The 20,045-nt window shown below is 47.5% G+C and overlaps 1 protein-coding gene across 5 annotated transcripts in view; it reads left to right on the forward strand.

Moving 5' to 3' along the window:
- LOC144159048 (sodium- and chloride-dependent glycine transporter 1-like) overlaps positions 1 to 20,045 on the forward strand; it is a 77,409-nt gene that overhangs the window by 29,526 nt on the left and 27,838 nt on the right. For 3 of the 5 annotated variants that reach the window (XM_077690295.1, XM_077690297.1, XM_077690294.1), the window contains one exon: positions 5,487 to 9,576. In XM_077690295.1, the coding sequence (XP_077546421.1) occupies positions 5,504 to 7,507 (2,004 nt within the window). In that variant the 5' untranslated portion in view covers positions 5,487 to 5,503 and the 3' untranslated portion in view covers positions 7,508 to 9,576. Of the gene's footprint in view, positions 1 to 5,486; positions 9,577 to 12,928; positions 13,133 to 15,540; positions 17,395 to 18,533; positions 18,666 to 20,045 lie in introns of those variants that run through there. The other 2 variants (XM_077690293.1, XM_077690292.1) reach the window with 2 other exon arrangements.

Raw genomic sequence — 20,045 nt, forward strand, 5'->3', positions numbered from 1 at the left:
TTTTGCATCTTGTTTTTTTTTTTGTTGCGATAAGTAGCTAGTGACCTACTTATAACCTGTTGAAACCTCTTTTGCTTCAGCGTGCGACGGTTGTTTAACTAGAGGCATTTTCAATGCGGCCAGTCGCAGTTTCTGTTTCAGCGAGTGCCGCAAAACGATGGATTTTGTGGATTTTGTGTGAACAAATCTGACCACGTGACCGTCGGAGGGATATCACAGAGCAGAGCCGCCGTAGCACTGTTGAATCCGCATAGACGGCAGTTTCTGCGAATGCCCCCGCGTACTGATCTCGTGAGGCGCTTAATTAAAAAGCGACCTTGGATGTGACGCAGGCGCTGCGAGTGCAAATGCTACCGCGGCTAAAGAACGACACGCGACGCTCGAGACGGTGGGTGGCAAGACGCGCGCTGGGAGCAGCCGGCCGGTCTGCCTACAGGTCCGCCTACAGATGTGTTCGGCTTAGCACTGCAGAGGATATTCGAGTGCCGCTCTCGTAAGCGGTGCAGATGACAATTTTTAATGCAACCCGCCATTGCATCATTAACTCCTTTCTCATGTAAGCCACCATGGTCTGGACTTGGGGACAATTTCGTGCAGCGGTAACAAGCTATCACTCGAGCTACCTGCGCCGGCCTGGGTCACTTCGTGGCCGTGGCCGCCGCCTGCACAGCGACCGTGCGGCTAGCTCAGTGGGCTTTTCGTGCCTCCGGCGCGTTTTCGCATTCAATGGTAATAAACAGTAAAAGAAACAGAGTGCCTGGAATCGCTGTAGAACTTTGGTCGCGGCCAGCTGCCCGATTAGCTGACGAAATCACGGCGCCTCCGCCGCCAACGATCGGGTCGGGTCCTTCGTTCTCGAGAGCAGAAGCTCCGCCCTCCGGCCCTCCGATTGGAGCGGCTATCCCGGGCGAGCCGGCGAAAAACGCCGGCAGTGCGGATGCGGCAAACACAAACTCGTGACGTGTTTAGATGTTGTTTATTTACACCATATCCTCGGGATGTCGATTGCGCGTGGTCCTCTGCTGGCTGCTCGGTTGCGTTTCGCACACTTTAAAATTGATTTTAAATATGTTCTAGGCTGTATTCGCCGCTGATATTTTGCAGATGATGTATATGTGTTCCCACCAATCTATCTCCGAAGTTATCTCGCCTTCAAAATTTTGTGTCAGTGCCCCTTTAAGCTGAGAATCGACTATTACCCCAGAAAATTAGTGCTACGACGAAGTTCAATTTTGTCACCGGAAATATAGGAGAAGGGATGGCGTAAAGTTTTCTTTGAGGGGAGCTGAGCAGCAGAAAGTAAATTTTAAGTACGTTAACAAATAATTTGTTGAGGAGACACCATCGTTCGAGGGAAAGCAGGTCAGCTTGGAGCATTTGGGTTAAGGTGCACATGTTTTGATGGGAGTTAAAGATGGTGGTGTCGTCAGCATACAGTATGCATTAGGAAGAGGTTAAACAGCGAGGAAGATCATTAATGTAAATTAAAAAGAGCAATGGACCCAAGATCGAGCCTTCCGGAACGCCTCTGTTAACTGTGACCGGGGGTGATGTTGTTGTGGAAACTGAAACTATTTGTTGCCTATTATTTACGCTTGACAGCGGTAAGTCTAGCCACATGTCACCGGAGCTACGGCACTCAATCGGCAGTCTTGCATTTGCAAGGCCGCGGCTTTGTGGCTACACGTCCGCGTTCGTTCAGAGCATCGCCTGCCGTTTCACATTACATAATTTACGTTTCTTGCTGAGGCGGCTGCATCTTCTAACCGCCTAGGCAGAAAATGGGGCTGGTGCGTTACGCAGAGACATAAATGAAGGCTGGCAAACATTGTCATCATTTTGTTAAAAAAAGCTTTATATGTTGAATAATATAACCAAAAAGTGGATATTTTGTTTATTTACAAGGTAAGGAGATATTGTCACGGGATATCCCTCTTGGCGAAGAACAGGCTGTCAAGCATCAGCTTCGCCTGGTGATGGGGCCGAGAAGGGAATAAAAACGAAGACTACGATCACAGTGCGCCCGGGCACAAACAGTATCTCTGTGTCTCCGCTGCAGTTCCTAGTAGCTCTGCAAATAGTGCAGATACCGCTATTATAATCTCATCTACTTTGTGTCATTCACTCGTGTCGGTAAATGAGATTAGGGTACCTGTATTTACGCTATTGACAGAGCTTCTAAGTACTGCAGCGGAGACAGCAGTTGAACGAAATAGGTACATCTTCCCCGATTGGCACACTTTTAAACGAAAAGAAACTATACCTCTATTTGCTGAACAACACCAACAGCAAAAAAAAAAAAAAACCCCAGCATAACTTCTATTGTAATCTCTGCCAACACCCTTTCGCCAGCTCGCCAATGGAAAACGAACTCCTTCCATGTCTCTCAACGAAGGTTTACTGTTCTAAATTTGCGTCTAAAGGTTACGTCTAAGGTTACGTATATATGTGCGTCTAAAAGGTTACGTCTAAATTTGCAGCACTTTAGTCGGCTGCACCGCTAGCGCTTGTTTTGGCTGTCTGTGCAGACGAGGTGTGTGCAACAATCTGAATGTCTGGGCGTGGCAATTTCTTTCTTTTTGCCGGTGGTTTTGATAGGTAGGAAGCAGGTTTGGGAATATTATCGGGATGGCTCCTTCGACGAGGCTCTACTTTCCTCACTCAGTTTCTAATTTTTCGCTGTTAATAAAGTGCGTGTAGCTCTTTGCTATGTCCTCAGGGTAAACATTCACGTCGCACACGCGCGATTTAGCTGAGATGTTTCGGTCGAGACACGCATAGGCACGGTACCATGCTACACGAAGGCCGGGATAACTTGGAGTGCGAGAAATGCGCCTTTGGGTTTGGTTTCCCCTGTAACCGCCCTTACAAGCGGGGACACAACACGCCGGCATGGTGCTCGCCGAACCATCTACAGCTGGAGTGCACACGCACACACGCGCACGCACGCACGCACGCACGCATGCACGGAGACGCTGGCCGCACAACCACGGGTGTATCCCTCAGAACGTACTGACCTCAGCCGCTCGATGCTCCGCGCGCGGGAGCCGGGTGCGACTCCAGCGCCATCATTGTGGCTTGGTGCGGCGACGACGGGAAACACTTCGAAGTTTTACAACTGACCTTGGTTCTATAAACGTTGACTTCGAGCGGCGATAACTCGAGCTAGAATGAAGCATGATTGAGGAAATTGCGTCCGCTACCGTGAAAACAGGACTCGGTATCGAGGCATCGGTATCGGGGCCCCCTAACACACGGGTGCCCAGACATCAGCACGCAAGCCTTGCCTTAAAAGTTTACTCTTCACCCTCTTCCTGCCTCATTGTGACCTCAACCTGTAGCAAATAAATCTGTGGTCCCAGGCACCGAGACAATTACATTTTGCCCAATGTTCTGCCACTACTCCGAAGTAGGTGTACACAGAATGAGCTCAGCAGAACAAAATTGCGAGAAAAATCTTGTGTGTTTGAAAGTGCGCAAATCACAAGCTGCCAGTCTGGCTCCCTTATTAGCAACATTTCATTAATATAGTGCGAATATTAGTGGCAAACCCGCCCGCGCGATGCCTAGAAAGCGCAGTGAAGGCAAAGGAGTGGCCGCGCAGGGCTCTCCGTGATCGGCGCATACACTACAGACAGGGGGAAAGGAGGCCCGTGCAGCGCGAGCGCTCAGTACGAGGGTACGTTTCCCCCTCGCCCGACGGAAGGGTCATAGCTCCTGACGGCATATTCAGAAATCAAACCGCAACAGCAACGAAAGGTTCCACTAGATAGGTTCCACGCTCCGCTTGGGACGCACGTGGAGTAGGACAACGGGGTTCCATAAAGACGCGAGTAGGGTGCCTCGATTCACACGCGTCTCCGCCGTATGGCAGCACTGACATCGAGGCATCCGGCCTCGAGCAGTGGAACGCCGTAAATAAATTGACTTGAGCAAACCTCTAGCGTGACTACCTTGGACGGAGTGAGACGGGACAGGAACAGTATGAGAGGTGAGCGGAAAAGCGAAGGGAGGCATATAATGGCAGGGGCGCCAGACGACTATCGTCTTCTTCGACATTTGCAACGAAAGGAGCATATTCGCGGAATTTTTTTTTCTGTTCGGATTTATAAGTGGCATATTTTGCGTATATTATTAACAAATCCAAAACAAAACTTTTGGTTGAACGGTGGAACTACCATACCAAGCATCAGTGCATCCTTATGTCACTGGCACGATTTGTTCAGGTTTAAACTCGGGCTTTGTGCATAGGAAAAGACAATTGTGCTTTCAGAGTAAGAAATACAGATTTATTTATTATGCAAAATTGTTATGCCTTTATAAAGAGTAAACATAGTTTCCTTCTATCCGCTTAAACAATGCACAAGGTGGCTTTATGGGGGCTGGGGGGAGCCGAAGGAGAATTATATATTGTTGCGACGGGCAACGAAACCCTCAACAGATCGCAACTGGCAGCACTGAACACGTAGAAAACGAACGAACAGCCTTTATAGAGGGCAGTGGGCCTCCAGGCCAGAAGGCGAAAAAGCGCGGGTGAAATTTATTCTTGGGCAATCATATACATGGTCAAACAGAGGAGTGTCATTACTGCCTGTGTACGCGCGAGCACGGCGTCACCACAACACGACAATGCTCGGCATTGGCGCAAACGAGTCGCCAATTAAGTAGTATATATATGTAGACGTCGGTTCGGAACGAATGTACGTGGTCGCCCAAAGAAATCTTGAGAGGATTTTGTAGTCAGTCGCTCACATATTTTAGACCCCCATATGTCCCACGACATGTCGCCGCGTACGTGCAGTGACAGAGTCGTTCTGTTTTCGGGCGATCTTCTGGTATGGTGTGCAAGCGTAAACGTCCGGTCCCATTCCTTCCGCCAGCTTTTCAAGCCGTGAGCGCAGTGCGGGATGAATAAGCAGAGTAAAAACAGAACGGCGGAAACTAAACGCAGAAAGTCAGACGGCCCCATCCCAAAGCGATGCTGCAGCGCAGAATATCGCAGTAGCAGACCACGCCTGCAACCGGATATTCGTGGAGACGTCATCGAGAAGTGAGGCATCATTGGCAGTCACGCTTCCCAGGTGCGAAGAAATGGACGAAACGAGGGAGAATCACGGCGCGGGCGAAAATGCGATGTTTTGATTGGCAGTAACTCCATGCACTAATACTCATCTCTTTAACAAAATTCTTTGAGGAGGTGATTACTAGAACGTTAATTTACCTGAAAATTTGAACACACATGTATCATCAGAGCTTCTTTCAGGGTCCTTTGAAGTGTCCGGCAGAACTATTTTTGCGTTTCTAGTAAACTGCTGCTTTTATCAACAGCAGTTCCTGCCTAAGAAAGTGGCAGAGTACGAAAGTGCAAGTCGTTTTTTTTTTTCGCTGTGATTGTTCATATCGAAGCCAGCCTTACAAGAAGCCACATTAGTTCTCTGGAATCGCTTAACGGTTGCGCATTTTGTGTTTCTTTGTTTCTTATACAGGACCCCATTGAAACAAAATGGCCGGAAAAGATGGAACTTGTGACTCTCTAGCCACCTTCGAGTCTTTTGTGGACCAGCTACCGGAAGATTTTCAAACAAGAAGGGAGCTTCTGAAAGACCAATGGCTGGACCTGGCTAAAGAAGGCCTGGACTTGTCGCATCCTTGTACGGGTGGGGACGTTGAACCATGCTGGCTCAACGACCATATCTACACGCTGAATGATGCTGTACTGCGCAAAGCCGCCTTACATATTTCAATGAATGGGACTTCAGCCCTCTCCATTGCTGCGGATTCTTTTTCTTTTGCGTCGTATACTTTGTGGCACGAAGTGCTGTTTGTACATATCGTCGTGAACTGGATCGTTGCACACCACAGATGCTTGCGAGAACTGAGTCTCTCCTCTCCTGACCCGAAGTACTTGCGGCTGCTTGGAGTTCGGCGGCTTGAGGCCTCTAACGTCCCCGACGCGGTAATTGTGAATGCGATCGAGAACGGATCGCTGTTGGAGTCCATCAAGATCTGCCAGAGGTCGGATTCCAAGTACGGCGTTGATCACTTGGCTGCTGCTTTGCAAGGATGCAATCGCTTAAAGCGTTTAGAGTTGAAAGATAGCGACTTTCAACATGGGATTCTCGGGAAGCTGCTGGAGGCAGTTTCCGGATGCAGGAAGCTCGAAACACTCGTGGTTAATACCGGAAAGGTGTCACCAGAGGACGTGCAAGCGCTACGGAGTTTCTTGAATGCGAGCAGGCGCCTCAAAAAGCTCTCGTGGACACAAGAGGACGGTGAATCGATTACAGCGGCCATCAACGACTTGGAAAAGAACCGCTCTTTCGAGGAACTACACGTATCTGTATTGACGCGTCCCAACGAAGCATTCTCGCTAAGCTTTACAGGTGGGTTTGAGAACCTGCGCGTGCTAAGCCTCCCCCACTGCGGCGTGAAAAGTGAATGTGCCGTAGGAATAGCGAAACACTTGGTGGGAAACACGTGTCTTAAGAAGGTGGATCTTTCGGCGAACGATATCGGCGAAGAGGGAGCATTGGCACTCGCCGAAGCTTTGAGACAGAACAGAAGCCTGGAGAAGCTGGACATTTCCGGCAACGGCCTGGGATCATCTGCACTTCTGGCTTTCGCCGAAGCGTTGAACCAAAACACCACGTTGAAAAAACTGCGCTTTGACAAGATATACCTCTCCGATGAAAAAGGCGATCAGGTTTTCGAAGGAGACCGTTTTGAAGGCCTCTTTAAGCGGGTCTACATCGTTTGGAGTGAGCGACGACTGGGAGAACTTTGCAAGATCTTGCTCGCTGATCAACATCAGCCAAAGCTGTCGCTTGAGTTCTACGCTGATCTGACCCCGGAAGCTATCGACGCCCTCTTTGGCGCGCTTTCTTCAAACAGTACCGTGACAAAGCTGTGCTTGTGTTTTAGGGTTTCCCTTACTCCTGCTTTTGCTGAGCGGCTCGCGGATTTCCTCAGGAGAAATGAGTCAGTACGGTGCCTTGACTTGACGTGCACATGGTTACTACCGGAGGAGTTCACTCTAGTCATCTTAGAAGCGCTTAGGCATAACAAAACCGTGTCATATTATCGGGGCTACACAGACGTCAACGCCCCTAAAATCGCTGCCGCTGTTCGAGACCTTCTGCTTGTCAACGACGCATTAAACTCACTATGTGTGTGCGATTTTGCCAGGGATAATGGGAACATGCTATACGTGATTCTCGACGGCTTGTTTGATAATCACACCTTGCTCAATCTACAGACTATCAGGGAAACGGTAGAGATGCAGGGTATGCCGTACATTCGAGACCTCCTCCGGAGGAACAAGGCCCTGGTCACCCTCGCTGCCCGGTATGTTAGCGGAGCCGCGGCGGGTGCAGATGCCGCGAGAGCATTCAAAACGGTGCACCGGAGTTATGCCCTCGTCAAGGAACTGGTCGAGATGACGGGAGAGTCCAAGGAATATGCCATGGAGGATATCGACATTGCACTGGCTGGTTTGACAGCTTCTTGAATTACGTGGGCGTTGCTTACGAAAGAACGAATGTAGAATCGAATCAGCGTGCGGACGGGATGGAAACGAGAGGCGATAGAGAAATTAGGTTGACGTAGGGAAGAAGAAGAAATGAGAATAGAAGAAGGTGGAGAGAAGATAGAGAAGATGGACGAGAAGGCGGTTAGGACACGAGGGGAAGGGGAAGGGAGCAGAAAAGCACGAGGGGAGCGGAAGGTAGGGAGAGACTGGGGGGCTGGGCAAAGGGGATGTGAGAGAGGACGTGATTGGGAGGGGCGGTAGTATGAGGTGTAGACGTCAGTGGGAGTTTTCATGGTGGAGTGTGGGCATAACAAGAATCGGAGGGGATGGCGAGAGCAGGACGGCAAAGCTAGAATCGAGTAAAGACACGAGAGGAGAGGAACTTCAGCGCCGGTGGATGAGGTAGGCAAAGTGCGCGCTTGATATGCCGGTGTACACCCCCCTAACAGCACGAGCTTGTATCCCAGCAACAGGGCCCTTCGCGCGTCTTTGTATTCAATTCCAAGGCTTAAGCCATCGAACGTTTCGCAGTCACGTGGTAGCCATTGTTTTCTTCCAACCCCGCGGGGGCCTTATTTACTTAAAAGACGATATAATTCCTTCTCTGGGTATCCTCATCGCAACCGTTGAAGCCATTCCTTGCACAAATTCATTAAATCAGCAAAAACATCTGCCAGTGTCACGCGTCCTGACCGGCAAAGAAGAAGGACATGGGAAGCCCGGACACGTTTGGGAAAAGATATTTATCACACGCCAAACTTCCGTCGGAAGGAAACCAGAGAAAAGAAACCCACACGTATTGACAAACTATCACACTCTCGCCAACGCAATATATACAATGTCCTTAGATGACTCTCCTTTACGTCGTCATTTAGTCCTAGGAAGATGTTCTACAAAATGCAATGCTTACTTAAGTCATGGGTTACGACGGGATGGAAGTCGCCGCATGGCCATGCTGATGTACGCGTTCTGTCACCACGATGCTGGGTACTGGTGTAGTGCGACTCAGTTCGATAGCGTCTCCGTTATGGGGGCCGTCGTAGCACAGGACGACGATACGATGTCGCTGACCGCAGACGCGCGCCCGTCGCCGCTGGAGCCGCCAAGACGTGGGTTGGCAGAACGTCGGGAGACCGGAGCCGAAGCGTCGTCGGCCCGCTCCCGCCCAGGCTTGTGTGGCGACGTCGGTGTGTTGGGTCGCGTCAACCCAGGCTTCGCTCTTCGTGAGCCGGGTCTCTTCTTCCGCCCCTGCCTCGATCTCTCTTCTTCCTTCTCTTCTTCCTTCGTCGTCCTTGCGGGGATTTCCCTTGACTCATGACAGCCAGTTCCAAGAAAAAATATGCAGATATTTATTTGTTCAGAAGCTATTTAACGTACTTGCACGTGCCGAAGTACCAGGGAAGCTAAGGATTGCGGGTGTCTAGAGCTTATTTAAGGTTTGGGGCTGTTTGTATATATAGGAGTTGTTTGACTATGCCATTTATCCGAAGAGACTGTGGTACACAATAGTCACGGTACCATATTGCCGACTCTTTTGATACGTAGCTTACTATTGCACAATTATTGCCACAAACCTCGCCGCGGCTAGTGCTAAAGGGATAACTTAAAAATTATATTCCTTTATTGAGTCGGAAAGCGGAACGGTATGTAGTTTGTAGTTCCGTAGTTTCTCTGCACTGTTGTGAATACTGTGTCTATTTCCTCATAAAAAACTAGGATTTTGTGTCTCCTGCATGGACATTGTATAAAAAGGTTGAGTGTTTTGTACTTTTTGTACTTTTTGTACTTTTCTTTGCGTTTGTACTTTACTTTTTGTAGTTTTCTTTGCCGCCGTTGCTGCACAATGTTGCATATGCGGGGCAGGATGCCATCATGGATGACTCTCTAACCTATAAATAGTTTGTCGTAACAATTAATAAATAAATATGAAATAAAAATAAAACCATGATGCGTGAGTCTTTTTCTGCATTTTATGTATCAATATAAGATCTATTGGTCCAATATATAAATGAATCCTTTGCCAATAAATTCTTCATTGAAGCAATTATTATCAGTCCAAACGTTTCCGTCTCCGATGGTTAGCAAATCGCAAAGTCACTGACCACCTCGCTTCATCCCAAAGCGGACACACGTATTGCTTTTCACCTACCAGCGCGGGTATTCCTTGAGCTCAGGAAAAGAAATTCACCTTCTGACACTGTAACGAGAATTTCGCAGATGCATGTCGAAATAAACCGACTATCCCTGACGGGTTTGACCGTGAAAAAAAAACACGGAATGCCATTATGAACAAATGTCTAAATCTTGACAGAAGCAGCGCTAGCGTAGCGAGAGTTACGTCGTCGAAAGCAGCTGGAGTACGAAGCACAGTCCACACAGAAGTTCGACGCGAAGGTTGTGAGTATACGCTTGATAACCCGCGGTCGTGTAACTGGCTGTGCAACTCCTTTCACCAGGTTTCGCAATGCTCGGTAAGCGATACAGGCCTGAAATACTGTAAGCGGCTTACCTTAGTTGTGTAAGTGTTCGCTTTCACAGTGTGTCATACGGTCCTGATTGTGAGTGGGTAGTACATTCCCACTGTCATTGCGTCGTGTTCCCTCCTATTGTCCAAGCTTCGGACCCTGCTGCCGCATGCCTCCTTCCTAAATTTAGGGGGACCATAGTAATTGCGTAATTGCATGGTAAAAGCATAGTGGTAATAACATAGTAATGGCATAGTTGCATAGTAGTAGTAGTAGCGGTATGCCTAATGTTTGCATAGCAATAGCATAGCATAGCCTAGAGTAATGGCATAGTAACTGCATAGTAATAGTAATTAAGGTACTAAACTTCACTCTTTCAGTTAAGCAGCCGAAAAAATCTGGGACGTGGGATCCTTGATGAACTATATCCGTACACGCTCTGAACACCCAAATGTATACCATGTGCTAGCCCGAGTCAATATTCAGGGATAAGTTTACATCACCTGTGGCTTTTCGAGTGCATGTGCGGGAATGCGTACAAAAAACTTATTTCATGGACGCATCTGCATAACGGCAGAAGGAAATCAGAATAGTGTGTCAATGCACGCACATGATGTAGACTGCTTAAAAAGATACGCAAGACGGCGCTGCGCACCGAATCGCGATAATAAAAGGGCGCTTAGTTTGAAAGGTCTCACCTTTTATATGGGCCATGAAGACAAAATGCAAGTTTCGTTCATTAGAAACACTGCTCTGTCCCCATCCCAATGGTAATAATTTCATCGCAAACTTCATAGAAATGAGGGAGATATGCAGGAAAACACGTGAAGCAGTGGCGACGACGGCGGAAGAAGTCTACTCTTCCACCGTGGTGGCCACTCCCCAGCCAATTTCGGGCAACTTTTCTCTGACGTCACAGAATCTTGCTCTCTGCGATTGGCTGCTGTCGACCTAAGCCGTCGCTAAGGCACATGATTGGGCAATTGCATGGGGCCCCTTGTTCCCTTTAATCGCCTTACTTGAATGCTAACGAGCAGTTAACACATGGTAAAAAGGGTTTAACTGCTGGCCGATATGGCGTCACTCCTGTCCATAACACGTCACTGTGGCGATAAAAAAATTTGAAAGTTTTAAATAGCTCTGGCATGTTTTGTCTTTAAAATGTCTTCCCTGGATGAAATGGAGTTTAGTCAGGGGCTGAAGCCTAGCTCTTTCAAATTAAGTTTTACTTCGCATTCATGGCCCCTTTAAGGGCTCGCTGGGAAGGGTATTGTCTCACTCAATCTGCATTCAGCATTCGCATACAATAACTGGGAGAATGAACATTTTTAACGATTTCGAATATAAGAAGACAGCCGGTGCCCAGAGGCCCCCAGAATGCTTCATGCTTCTGGCAAAATTACGTGCCTCATTTTTCATGGAAAGATGACTCTGTGTAATGCAGAAACCACTGCAAAGTACGTTGCTAAGAAACCCACGCGGCCGCATTCGTTTGACAAGCCTCCCCCGACCCCCACCCCCACCCCCACACACACATCGAGCGAGCGTTCACTCCGCAGGTGGTAACTAAATTCGGGGTGCAGCGAATGCTCTGTTCAGTATGCGCTGGCACTAATAGACAATGTCAACTGAGTATGCTGGTGGGTGAGCTGCTTGTTAAGCCGGGACCTTGGGACTCAGCGCATCTGGTGAAAAGCCTGGTCTAATCTGCCAGCCACGGCAAGCGCATCCCGCAAAGGGGGCGGCCCGAATGGCGAGTACCTTAAAGGAGCCATGAAGACAAAATACAAGTTGGGTTTATTAGAAAGACTGCTTAGTCCCGATAACAATCATACCAATATCATCGCAACCTTCGAACAAATAACGGAGATATTAAAGAAAACGTGTGAAGCAGTCGCGACCCCCTAGCCACTTTCCCGCAACTTTTCTGTGACGTCACAGAACCTTGTTTGTGCGATTGGCGGCTGCCTAACTGACCTGGCGCGACGACACATGACTGGACGTCTGTAATGGGGCCTCTAGTTCCATTTGACCGCATCACTTGAATGCTAACGTGCAGTTAACGCACTGAAAATTATGTTTTATTGTTGGCCCGTATGACGTCATTCTTGCTCATAACACGTCACTGTGGCGCAAAATTTGAAAGTTTTTAAACACTTCTTGCTTTTTCTCGTTAAAAAAAAACATCTTTTGTGGCTGTAATGGAACTGAGTGAGATACTGAATCGTAGTTCTTTCAAATTAAACGAAGTTGCATTTTCTCTTCATGGCTCCTTTAAGAGCAGTCCTAACGCTCATTGTCTAAACCCTTTTTCCTCCTCCAGCCAGGCCGTTTTTGGCGATATTTGGTAATATTACGCTAGGAATAACTGTGTCCACAATGGTACATTGATCAGGAAACTTTCCTGCAGCTGTCATTGTAATCGGCCAGAACGTCTCGGTGTGTGCAAAAAAATTTCCCCCTCCGAGATAGGCCTGGTACTTTCGGTGCAATGTAATGTTGTGCAAACGTTCTACTGTGCCCCGTCTCGCGTGTTTCCAGACGCTTCGCTGCACAGAGCACACAGGCGGCATGTGTGATGTCACTTCACGGGCTATTCTTTCGATCGCCTGCTGAAACGAGCCCATCGTTCTGGCTTGGTGTCCTCGATGTGGAGTACCGAGTACGGGCGCTGACGGCTTGGGTTCGAGCCCCAGCAGGTTTATCTTTTTTTTTGTAGCGTAAGCTACACTGGCCGAGGTTGAGCAGTTTCGCGTGGACCTTGAAAGGCCGTGCTGCGCAATCGCGAGGAGCATTGGATTAGATTGGATTAGAAAAGACTGGATTGGATTTAGATTGGACTAGATTTGATTTAATTGGATTGGATTAGAAATCCCATCCGAATTGGAGTACGAGTGTGTAGAGGTCTGCACATTCGCCGGTCTGCGCATTCCAGAGGGGTGACGTGATGGCTGCGGCAGACGCACTGGCGCCAGCGCGATGTCCACCTGTGCGCCTCCGTTGCGCAGTAGCCAAGTCTGACGCTGCGCCGGAGCCGCTTGATAGCAGTTTCGCGGGGCTCCTGGAGAGCCATGCTGAGCATGCGCGAGGATCAGTGACTGGACTGGACTGGATTGGATTGGAAATCGTTTTAGCAGCAGTAAGTATGATAATTAGCTAATCCTAGACAACCAGGCAACCTAAGAATAACCAGCTGAACCTTAGCTCACGCTCCGTATATCCTGGTATAACCGAGCTAAGCCGCTGCTAATTTTTTTTATTGCTTACCTTTTCTCTGAATTTATTTTTTAAACTTAAATCTACGTGTAGTTATTGTTAATAATAGAGATTTCATATGTTTTAGGTCGTCTTAGGTGAGTGGCGCAGCCAATTACATTTAATTACCGTTCTGCATCGGGCGAACCGACGTGTCACGTGGATGGTCTGTGCAGCGAAACGTTTGGAAATACGCCCCCGTGTCACGTCTAAGCCAAGTCAGAAGATACCGAACCGCCCTTACTTCGAAAAAGAACGCTTTTAATTAGGCTGAGGAAATACGTTTCGGCAACAGATAACAAGGTTTTGAAAAAAGTTTCTGATTGCTGCAACTTCGACCGAGGCCGTAGGAACAGTATCTTATCATCAAAATGACCAGATGAACTGTGTACACTGCGAGATTTGCTAATTTTCGGCAGTAAATGTTTTCTGCAAGGAGTGCCAATTTTACTAAAAGTGGTATAGGTATGCTGGCTGTGCAGCAACTATATAGTTATCTAATATACATACATTGCCCCGGCTTCATTCGTGGGTACCAGATCGTTCTTGGCGAACCCATTTTTTCGTTTCCGCGTTTGTAAGGCCAAATTTGAATTCTGGAAAGAAATGTCGGTGACGCTGTCCTACTACATAACATGCTGCAGAGCTTGATGACTTTCTTTTGGCCCTGAGTTTCTCAGCCTGAGTAACAGTTCCTCAGACCTAACCTAAAAGAGGTTAGGACTTTCTTACAGCCAAGAGCCATTTTTCACAGAAAATATGCAAGCAGCGCTTTTAATGGTGTTCTGCTATCTCACACTTTAAAAACTAAAAAATTATTAAAACTTGCCGTAATGCACCATATTACGTTTAGGTGGATTCTTGGCCACTACAATCAACCCTCCAATGCAGCAGCAGACGTGGCAGCCTGCCGAGCACATCAGATTGCGATTACAGAAAACCTGCTATTTTTCCCGCCAAACTTGTGACACCTACTGAAACAACTTTTGTTCATTGTTGTCACACTACGCGGCTGGCTAAAAGTGCACCAAGCATTCTGCCTTTTGCCAGCGGCCCGTTGTGATTGTTTACAGTTGTGATAACAATAGACAGATGACCAGAGGCGTCTCACACCATGAAAACTTTGTTCCCGCTTGATGTGCAAGGAGATAAAAATACTCGGGTCTACATAAGGCCAGCTGGGGGTTCCTATCTGGGTGCCATCTTTGTTGCTTATTTAACCCCTCTGACACCGAGTTGCCCACTCCTCCCTAATTGGGCGGCGGATGGCCCGCTCACCAACGTAGAATCGATGACCTAGCATTTGCGATAGCCGTTCACGATTGTTACAATGCAGAAATCTTGTTTTTCAAGGTAACTTCATTATCGTGTAAAGGAATACTGGTAGCTTAAGGTATGTTTTCTTACATTAAATGGCGTAACAGCTTCAAAGTCGCAAATACCTAATCTGGGCCACGTAAAATACATAAGGATTAGTGCCCTCGAAATAATCAACGTCGTTCAAAGTCACCAAGACTTGCAGCTGGCTTGAGGCGTGAAACATGCCAGGTCTCACACTGTAATTCTTCAGTAACCTGCCCTCGTGTTCAGCGGTGCTTTAAGCAAATAGTGAGGGAACCCAGCCCCACGGTTCCACACGCAAGAATGTGCCAGAGTGCAACGACGCTGGCGGAAGTTAAGACCTTCCAGCATAGCAACCGCAGAGTCACACACCGGCCCCGCGTCGTTAACGCCACGCTTATAAATACAGTCGATCCCGTTTATAACGAAGACATTGCGAAACGAAATCAGTTCGTTATATCCGCATTTCGCTATATCTGGACACAAAATCTATGTATACTAATGGTAACGGGAAACGAAGGTTTCTTCGTTATAGCCGCTATTTCGTTAAAACCGGGTTCGGTATAAGTGGTCTATACTGTACAAGTGTAGCGAACCAGCAGTTGTAGCACAGCTTCCTCCCGAACGGTAAACGAAAACCAGGAAGTCGCAACGAAAACCAGGAAGTCGCAAATCACCACGCAAGCTATTCCCAAGCTCTGGTTTTAATAACGGATGCATTGCGATCACACGTACCTTATCAACCAGGAAAACAACACAGGGGACAGAAACGAACCCGCCCGGCAGTCTTTTTTTGTTTTTCATCGGGACCGGAGTTTTTAAATGGCGATGTTCGTGTATTCCAGGTTCATTACGCAGAGGTGAGATTTCTGGCAGACAACCTTTTTTCACTCCTCAGTATGCAAATAGCTTAATCTATTGCCGTTGTTGGAAAGCCATGTTGTGCCGCAGGCGGTGGCCGACGACAAGGACTCGGCGCGGGTGCGACGCATGGCGGTACACCAGACCCTGGCACCAGCAAGGAGTGCGAAACCGATCCGCTTGAGGCCAAAAATCGACCAGCGCCGGCTTGGATGCACTGTCCAGGGCTGAGACAGCAAGGTCGTCCCATGGTCTCCTGGACCGAGGAGCCACTCCCACATCACCAGGCTCACAATAAAGTTTTTCCTCCTCCTCCTCGCAGTGACCCACGACGACACACCTACAAACGTGATTGGCTAACTCCAATCGCATGTGTTGTTCACCTACGACATCTATTACACACGGTCCGACACAGCGGCGCACCTACTGCACATACGCTCCGAAAGAGGGCACCACTGAACTAGACCACAAGCCACAACTTTATTCTTTTTTTTTTGCAACTGATAATATATTTTTCGTCGCTGGTAAAGTGGTGCAAATTATTGCCTGCAATTCTCCCTGGTGAAATATTTTTGGCCAATCTACCTTGATATTGATGAACATGGAGGTAAGTCGACATTAAAAGCAAAATACAGGGGTGGGTTTGCAGAATTACAGTGCTCTACAGTTCCGAACAAAACACTGAACATAATTTGTTGGACGACAGATGGGGCCTTACTTGAATGGAAATAAATAATAAAGAAGGCGTAACTTTATTTTTAAGATATACATTTTTCTCAGGCGTAATATAAGGCGTGAAAAACCGAGGCAAAAGATCGCTGAAAATGCAGTTCTAGCCTAAAATACACGCATAAATGGCCCCAATCGTGACCAGTTCACCTGACGACTAGAAAAATCAGTTTCTGAATGCCCGCGATGCTCTTGCTCTAATTAATGAAAACTATGCAGCGATTCATGGCCATTTAAGCCTATTTCACTTCTTACACCCTTAGAGAAAATTCTTCATGATAAGACATAAATTATGTGTCGTTCAAAATGTGATGCGGCAGAGTATTACCTACCTATAAACGGTTCAGTCGATGTCTGTCAACATACCCTTTTGGGTGTTAAGCGTAGCTGGTGAAAGCTTGTGAAGTGAAACAACGCAGCGGTTATACAACTGCGGTATGTAATGTAAAATTTCCATCAGCTGGCGTTGAACGCCACAACGGTATGTTCGATGGATGCATGAACGCTGTTCTGGACACAAATACGTATCCCTGCGGGAGAGTAACCCACATTTCAAGCCATAAATTGGAGCATGAACAGCTTAAAAAACGGGAAGCCTGCAGTTTGTAGTGATGCTTCAAGCTGCAGTTTTCGGGTAACACAGAAAAGAGTGACAAATGGAGAAGTAATCAACGTTGTGATTTTAACCTCCTGAATGATAATCAGTTTGGCCGTTGGGGCTTTACGCTTAGTTCCCACGATTTTGTAGAAATTCGTTATTCGACATGCGTATGTAATGAGTCATTTTCTTCTGGTAAAATGTCATATAGTAAGTGTCAGCTGCCTAGAAGCTGCGGAAACACACCGTGGAAGTTACGAAGGTGAGACGAAGACAGGGAAGAAGCAGTCGGCCGGTTCCATGCCCCTGCGCGAGAACTCGCTCCTATTCGTCCCTATTCTAGACACTAGCCGCACGCCAAGAGACGACAAGCAACGTCGAAGGAGATCTCACGGGCCCTCCTAAGCCAACCGCTCCGAAACCTCGACGGCCAGGGTGTTATTAGCGGTATTAGCGGGCCACCCGCTCGCGCACTGCCTCGGCGTCGACCATGTCGGAAGACCCGCGAAGGCACCAATGGGAAAGGCCCTGGGAGTTCGCCTTTTGTGTGACCAGCGCAGCCATTGGGTTCAGCAACATCGCCGTATTTCCCCACATGGTCTACGAAAATGGAGGCCGTGAGTACACTCTAGTCTGCTTCTCCGGCGAGCAGTGCAGAAGTACCATTCGAAGCTTTTGCTACACACTACTCTTTCTACCCTTTTACGCAGCTTGTTATAGGGCGCGATGCAGTGCTGGATTAATGGTGCAAACTTTCCGAACCTTGAAATTATTTCTTGTTGTCAATAGGCCGGGCTTCAGCTTGGCATCACTTCTTTCCTTGTGGTGCTTGAATGGTTATCAACAGCAGAACAAGGAGTTCGGTCATAGTTGGAGTACATAAAAGTACCTTGATCAGAAGTAATAATTTAGTTTCTTAGGAGAACTGCCAGTTAGGCTTGTTGGTACAGATCCATGATTGCAAAAGCGCTACTTGAAAAGGACGACGAAGGAATGAAATAAGAAACACAACAAGCGCTTCGTGTTGTGTTTCTTCGTTCGTCGTCATTTTCAAGTAGCGCTTTTGCAATCATGAATTTAGTTTCTACCTCACAGCCTTGGTTAACCACAACGAGTCAAGCTAACTGTCCCGGCTACACGTTTCCGGCTCTATCTTGTCACTTCGCATTTGTCAAAGCTTACGAAAGCTGATTGAAAGCAAAATCTTGCGTAATGTTACAATGTCGTCCTGTCAAAAATCTAATGCATTTCCCCAAAGACCAGTTGGGCGACCGAAAAACTGATTCGGCAAAGTTGGCGAAATATTCAGGGACAGCTTTGCTTCTTTCAATATGCTGCCACTTCACAGTAACAAAAATGCCACTAGCCACGGAAACTGCTTTTTGTGAACCTAATGTAATCAGTATACTGAACTTCACTTGAGCTCGAAGGCAAAGGAGAGAGCACGACACAAAGCACATCGGAATGAACAAAGACGCCCTATACTCTGCGTCTGCATAGTGCTTTGTTCCAAACCGCTTTTTGCAGCTCCCAGGCGTCCTGGGTGGCATTTTTCATATTTGCGTTCAGCACTTCCCATCCTCTGGCCATACGAGTGCTCGCTACTCACGTGAGCACGCATTGTTCTTCTTTGACATACCCTGGTATTTTTCACGCTGTTACTCGGGTGACGCGGTAGCTCATTCGGGCGGAGGTCACCTCATGACATGGGTCTGCCACAGACCTGATACTTCGGCTCCGTCGATGCTTTTTCCAGTGGTGTTCGTGTTCGTCTACGCGTTGCTCGTGGCCACCGTGGGCATCCCCCTGGTGTACCTGGAGACCTTCCTGGGACAGTTCCCCGGATGCTCCATGCCCGATGCCTTCGGGGGATTCCCCATGGCCAAAGGTGAGGTACAATTGAGTGCCCTCGTCGTCATCATCATCATCATCATAATCTATTTTTTATTTATTTTACTTCAAAGACCACTGTAGAGGGTTTCTACAAGAGGGGTGGGCATACGCAAATGAAACCGTGGGTGAAAGTCACTACAGAATTTCTTCGGTTACTTCATGAAAATGGATGTGACTGAAGTGGACCACAGCGTCGGCGGGAAGACCGTTCGTTCGTCTTTTGCTGTTTTGATAAAAAAAACAATGCTGATGGTCAAAGGTACGCGTCTTTCATGGGTAAACAGCCATTGGGTGGTGACAATGTACTATCGCGCTTACTTTGACCTACACTGCTCATTTGTATTCATCGCTTTATACAAGCCTTCGCTGGGACGCGGGGTTAAAGGCCAAGTACGCATTAGGGGCACAATGTCCTAATGAATCAATGCTTCTGCTAAAGTATATGTCATAGTCATTGTTTTGACGATATAATAGTTTGAATACTAAAGAGCAGTGCAGGTCATATAGACGTTATAGATTTCTGAATAGTACTTCTGTAATGACGTTAGAAGCTGTTCGTGAATGGTAGAACGTAAGAAACAAGCAAAGCCGCCTAACTTTCCGCCTTGTTTCGAGTGGAGGAAGGTTAGCATGTCTTTTTAGTTTAGTGACGCCAGTGGGATGGTAGTAGAATGAAAAAATAAATGTTGTGCCGCGCGATTTTGCACAGATTCAGGTGTATTGGATAAGCTACAAAGGTGGGGATCCAAGATTGCGGATGCGTGTTCTAGCTTTCGCCCTACAAGTCTGAAAAATCAGCAATTCGGGGGACGGAGAACAAAAACGTGAATTTCAGTGCTAATGTACCAGTCAGATCCTCGGATAAAGCGACGCCTAGATACTTATAGGTTCTTACAGATGAAACGTTAGAATTACCGATTTCATTGCGATGCGAAATGTAGGCCGGCCTGTGGTGGAATGACAACACTGAGGTTTACGTCAGATTTAATGATATAAACTATGTATCCCCGTAATTGTTAATAATACTAAGGTTACCCTGGAGAATCATATTACCGTTGCCATTGTAGATGGGACGATATAGGACGCAATCATCAGCCAATATCAGCGAATATCAATCATCAGATTGGGTATTAGTTGGCAAGTCGTTGATGTAAATTAAGAATAGCAACGCTCCTAAAGCTGTTCCTTGAAGCCGTCCTGAGTTAACGGAAGATAGGCTAGAAGAGTGTGGTCTGGCGAATACAAACTGCTTGCGGTTAGTTAAAAAAATTTGTAGCCAACCAAGTACACCGGGATCGAGGTTTAGGCGAGATAGCCTTAGAAATAACTTGTTATGTAGAAGTTTATAAAAAGCCTTCTCCAAATCTAGAAATAT

Source organism: Haemaphysalis longicornis, unplaced genomic scaffold (genome assembly GCF_048455015.1).
Source record: "Haemaphysalis longicornis isolate Haplotype H1 unplaced genomic scaffold, Haemaphysalis longicornis Haplotype H1 scaffold_10, whole genome shotgun sequence".
NCBI lineage: Eukaryota > Metazoa > Arthropoda > Arachnida > Ixodida > Ixodidae > Haemaphysalis > Haemaphysalis longicornis.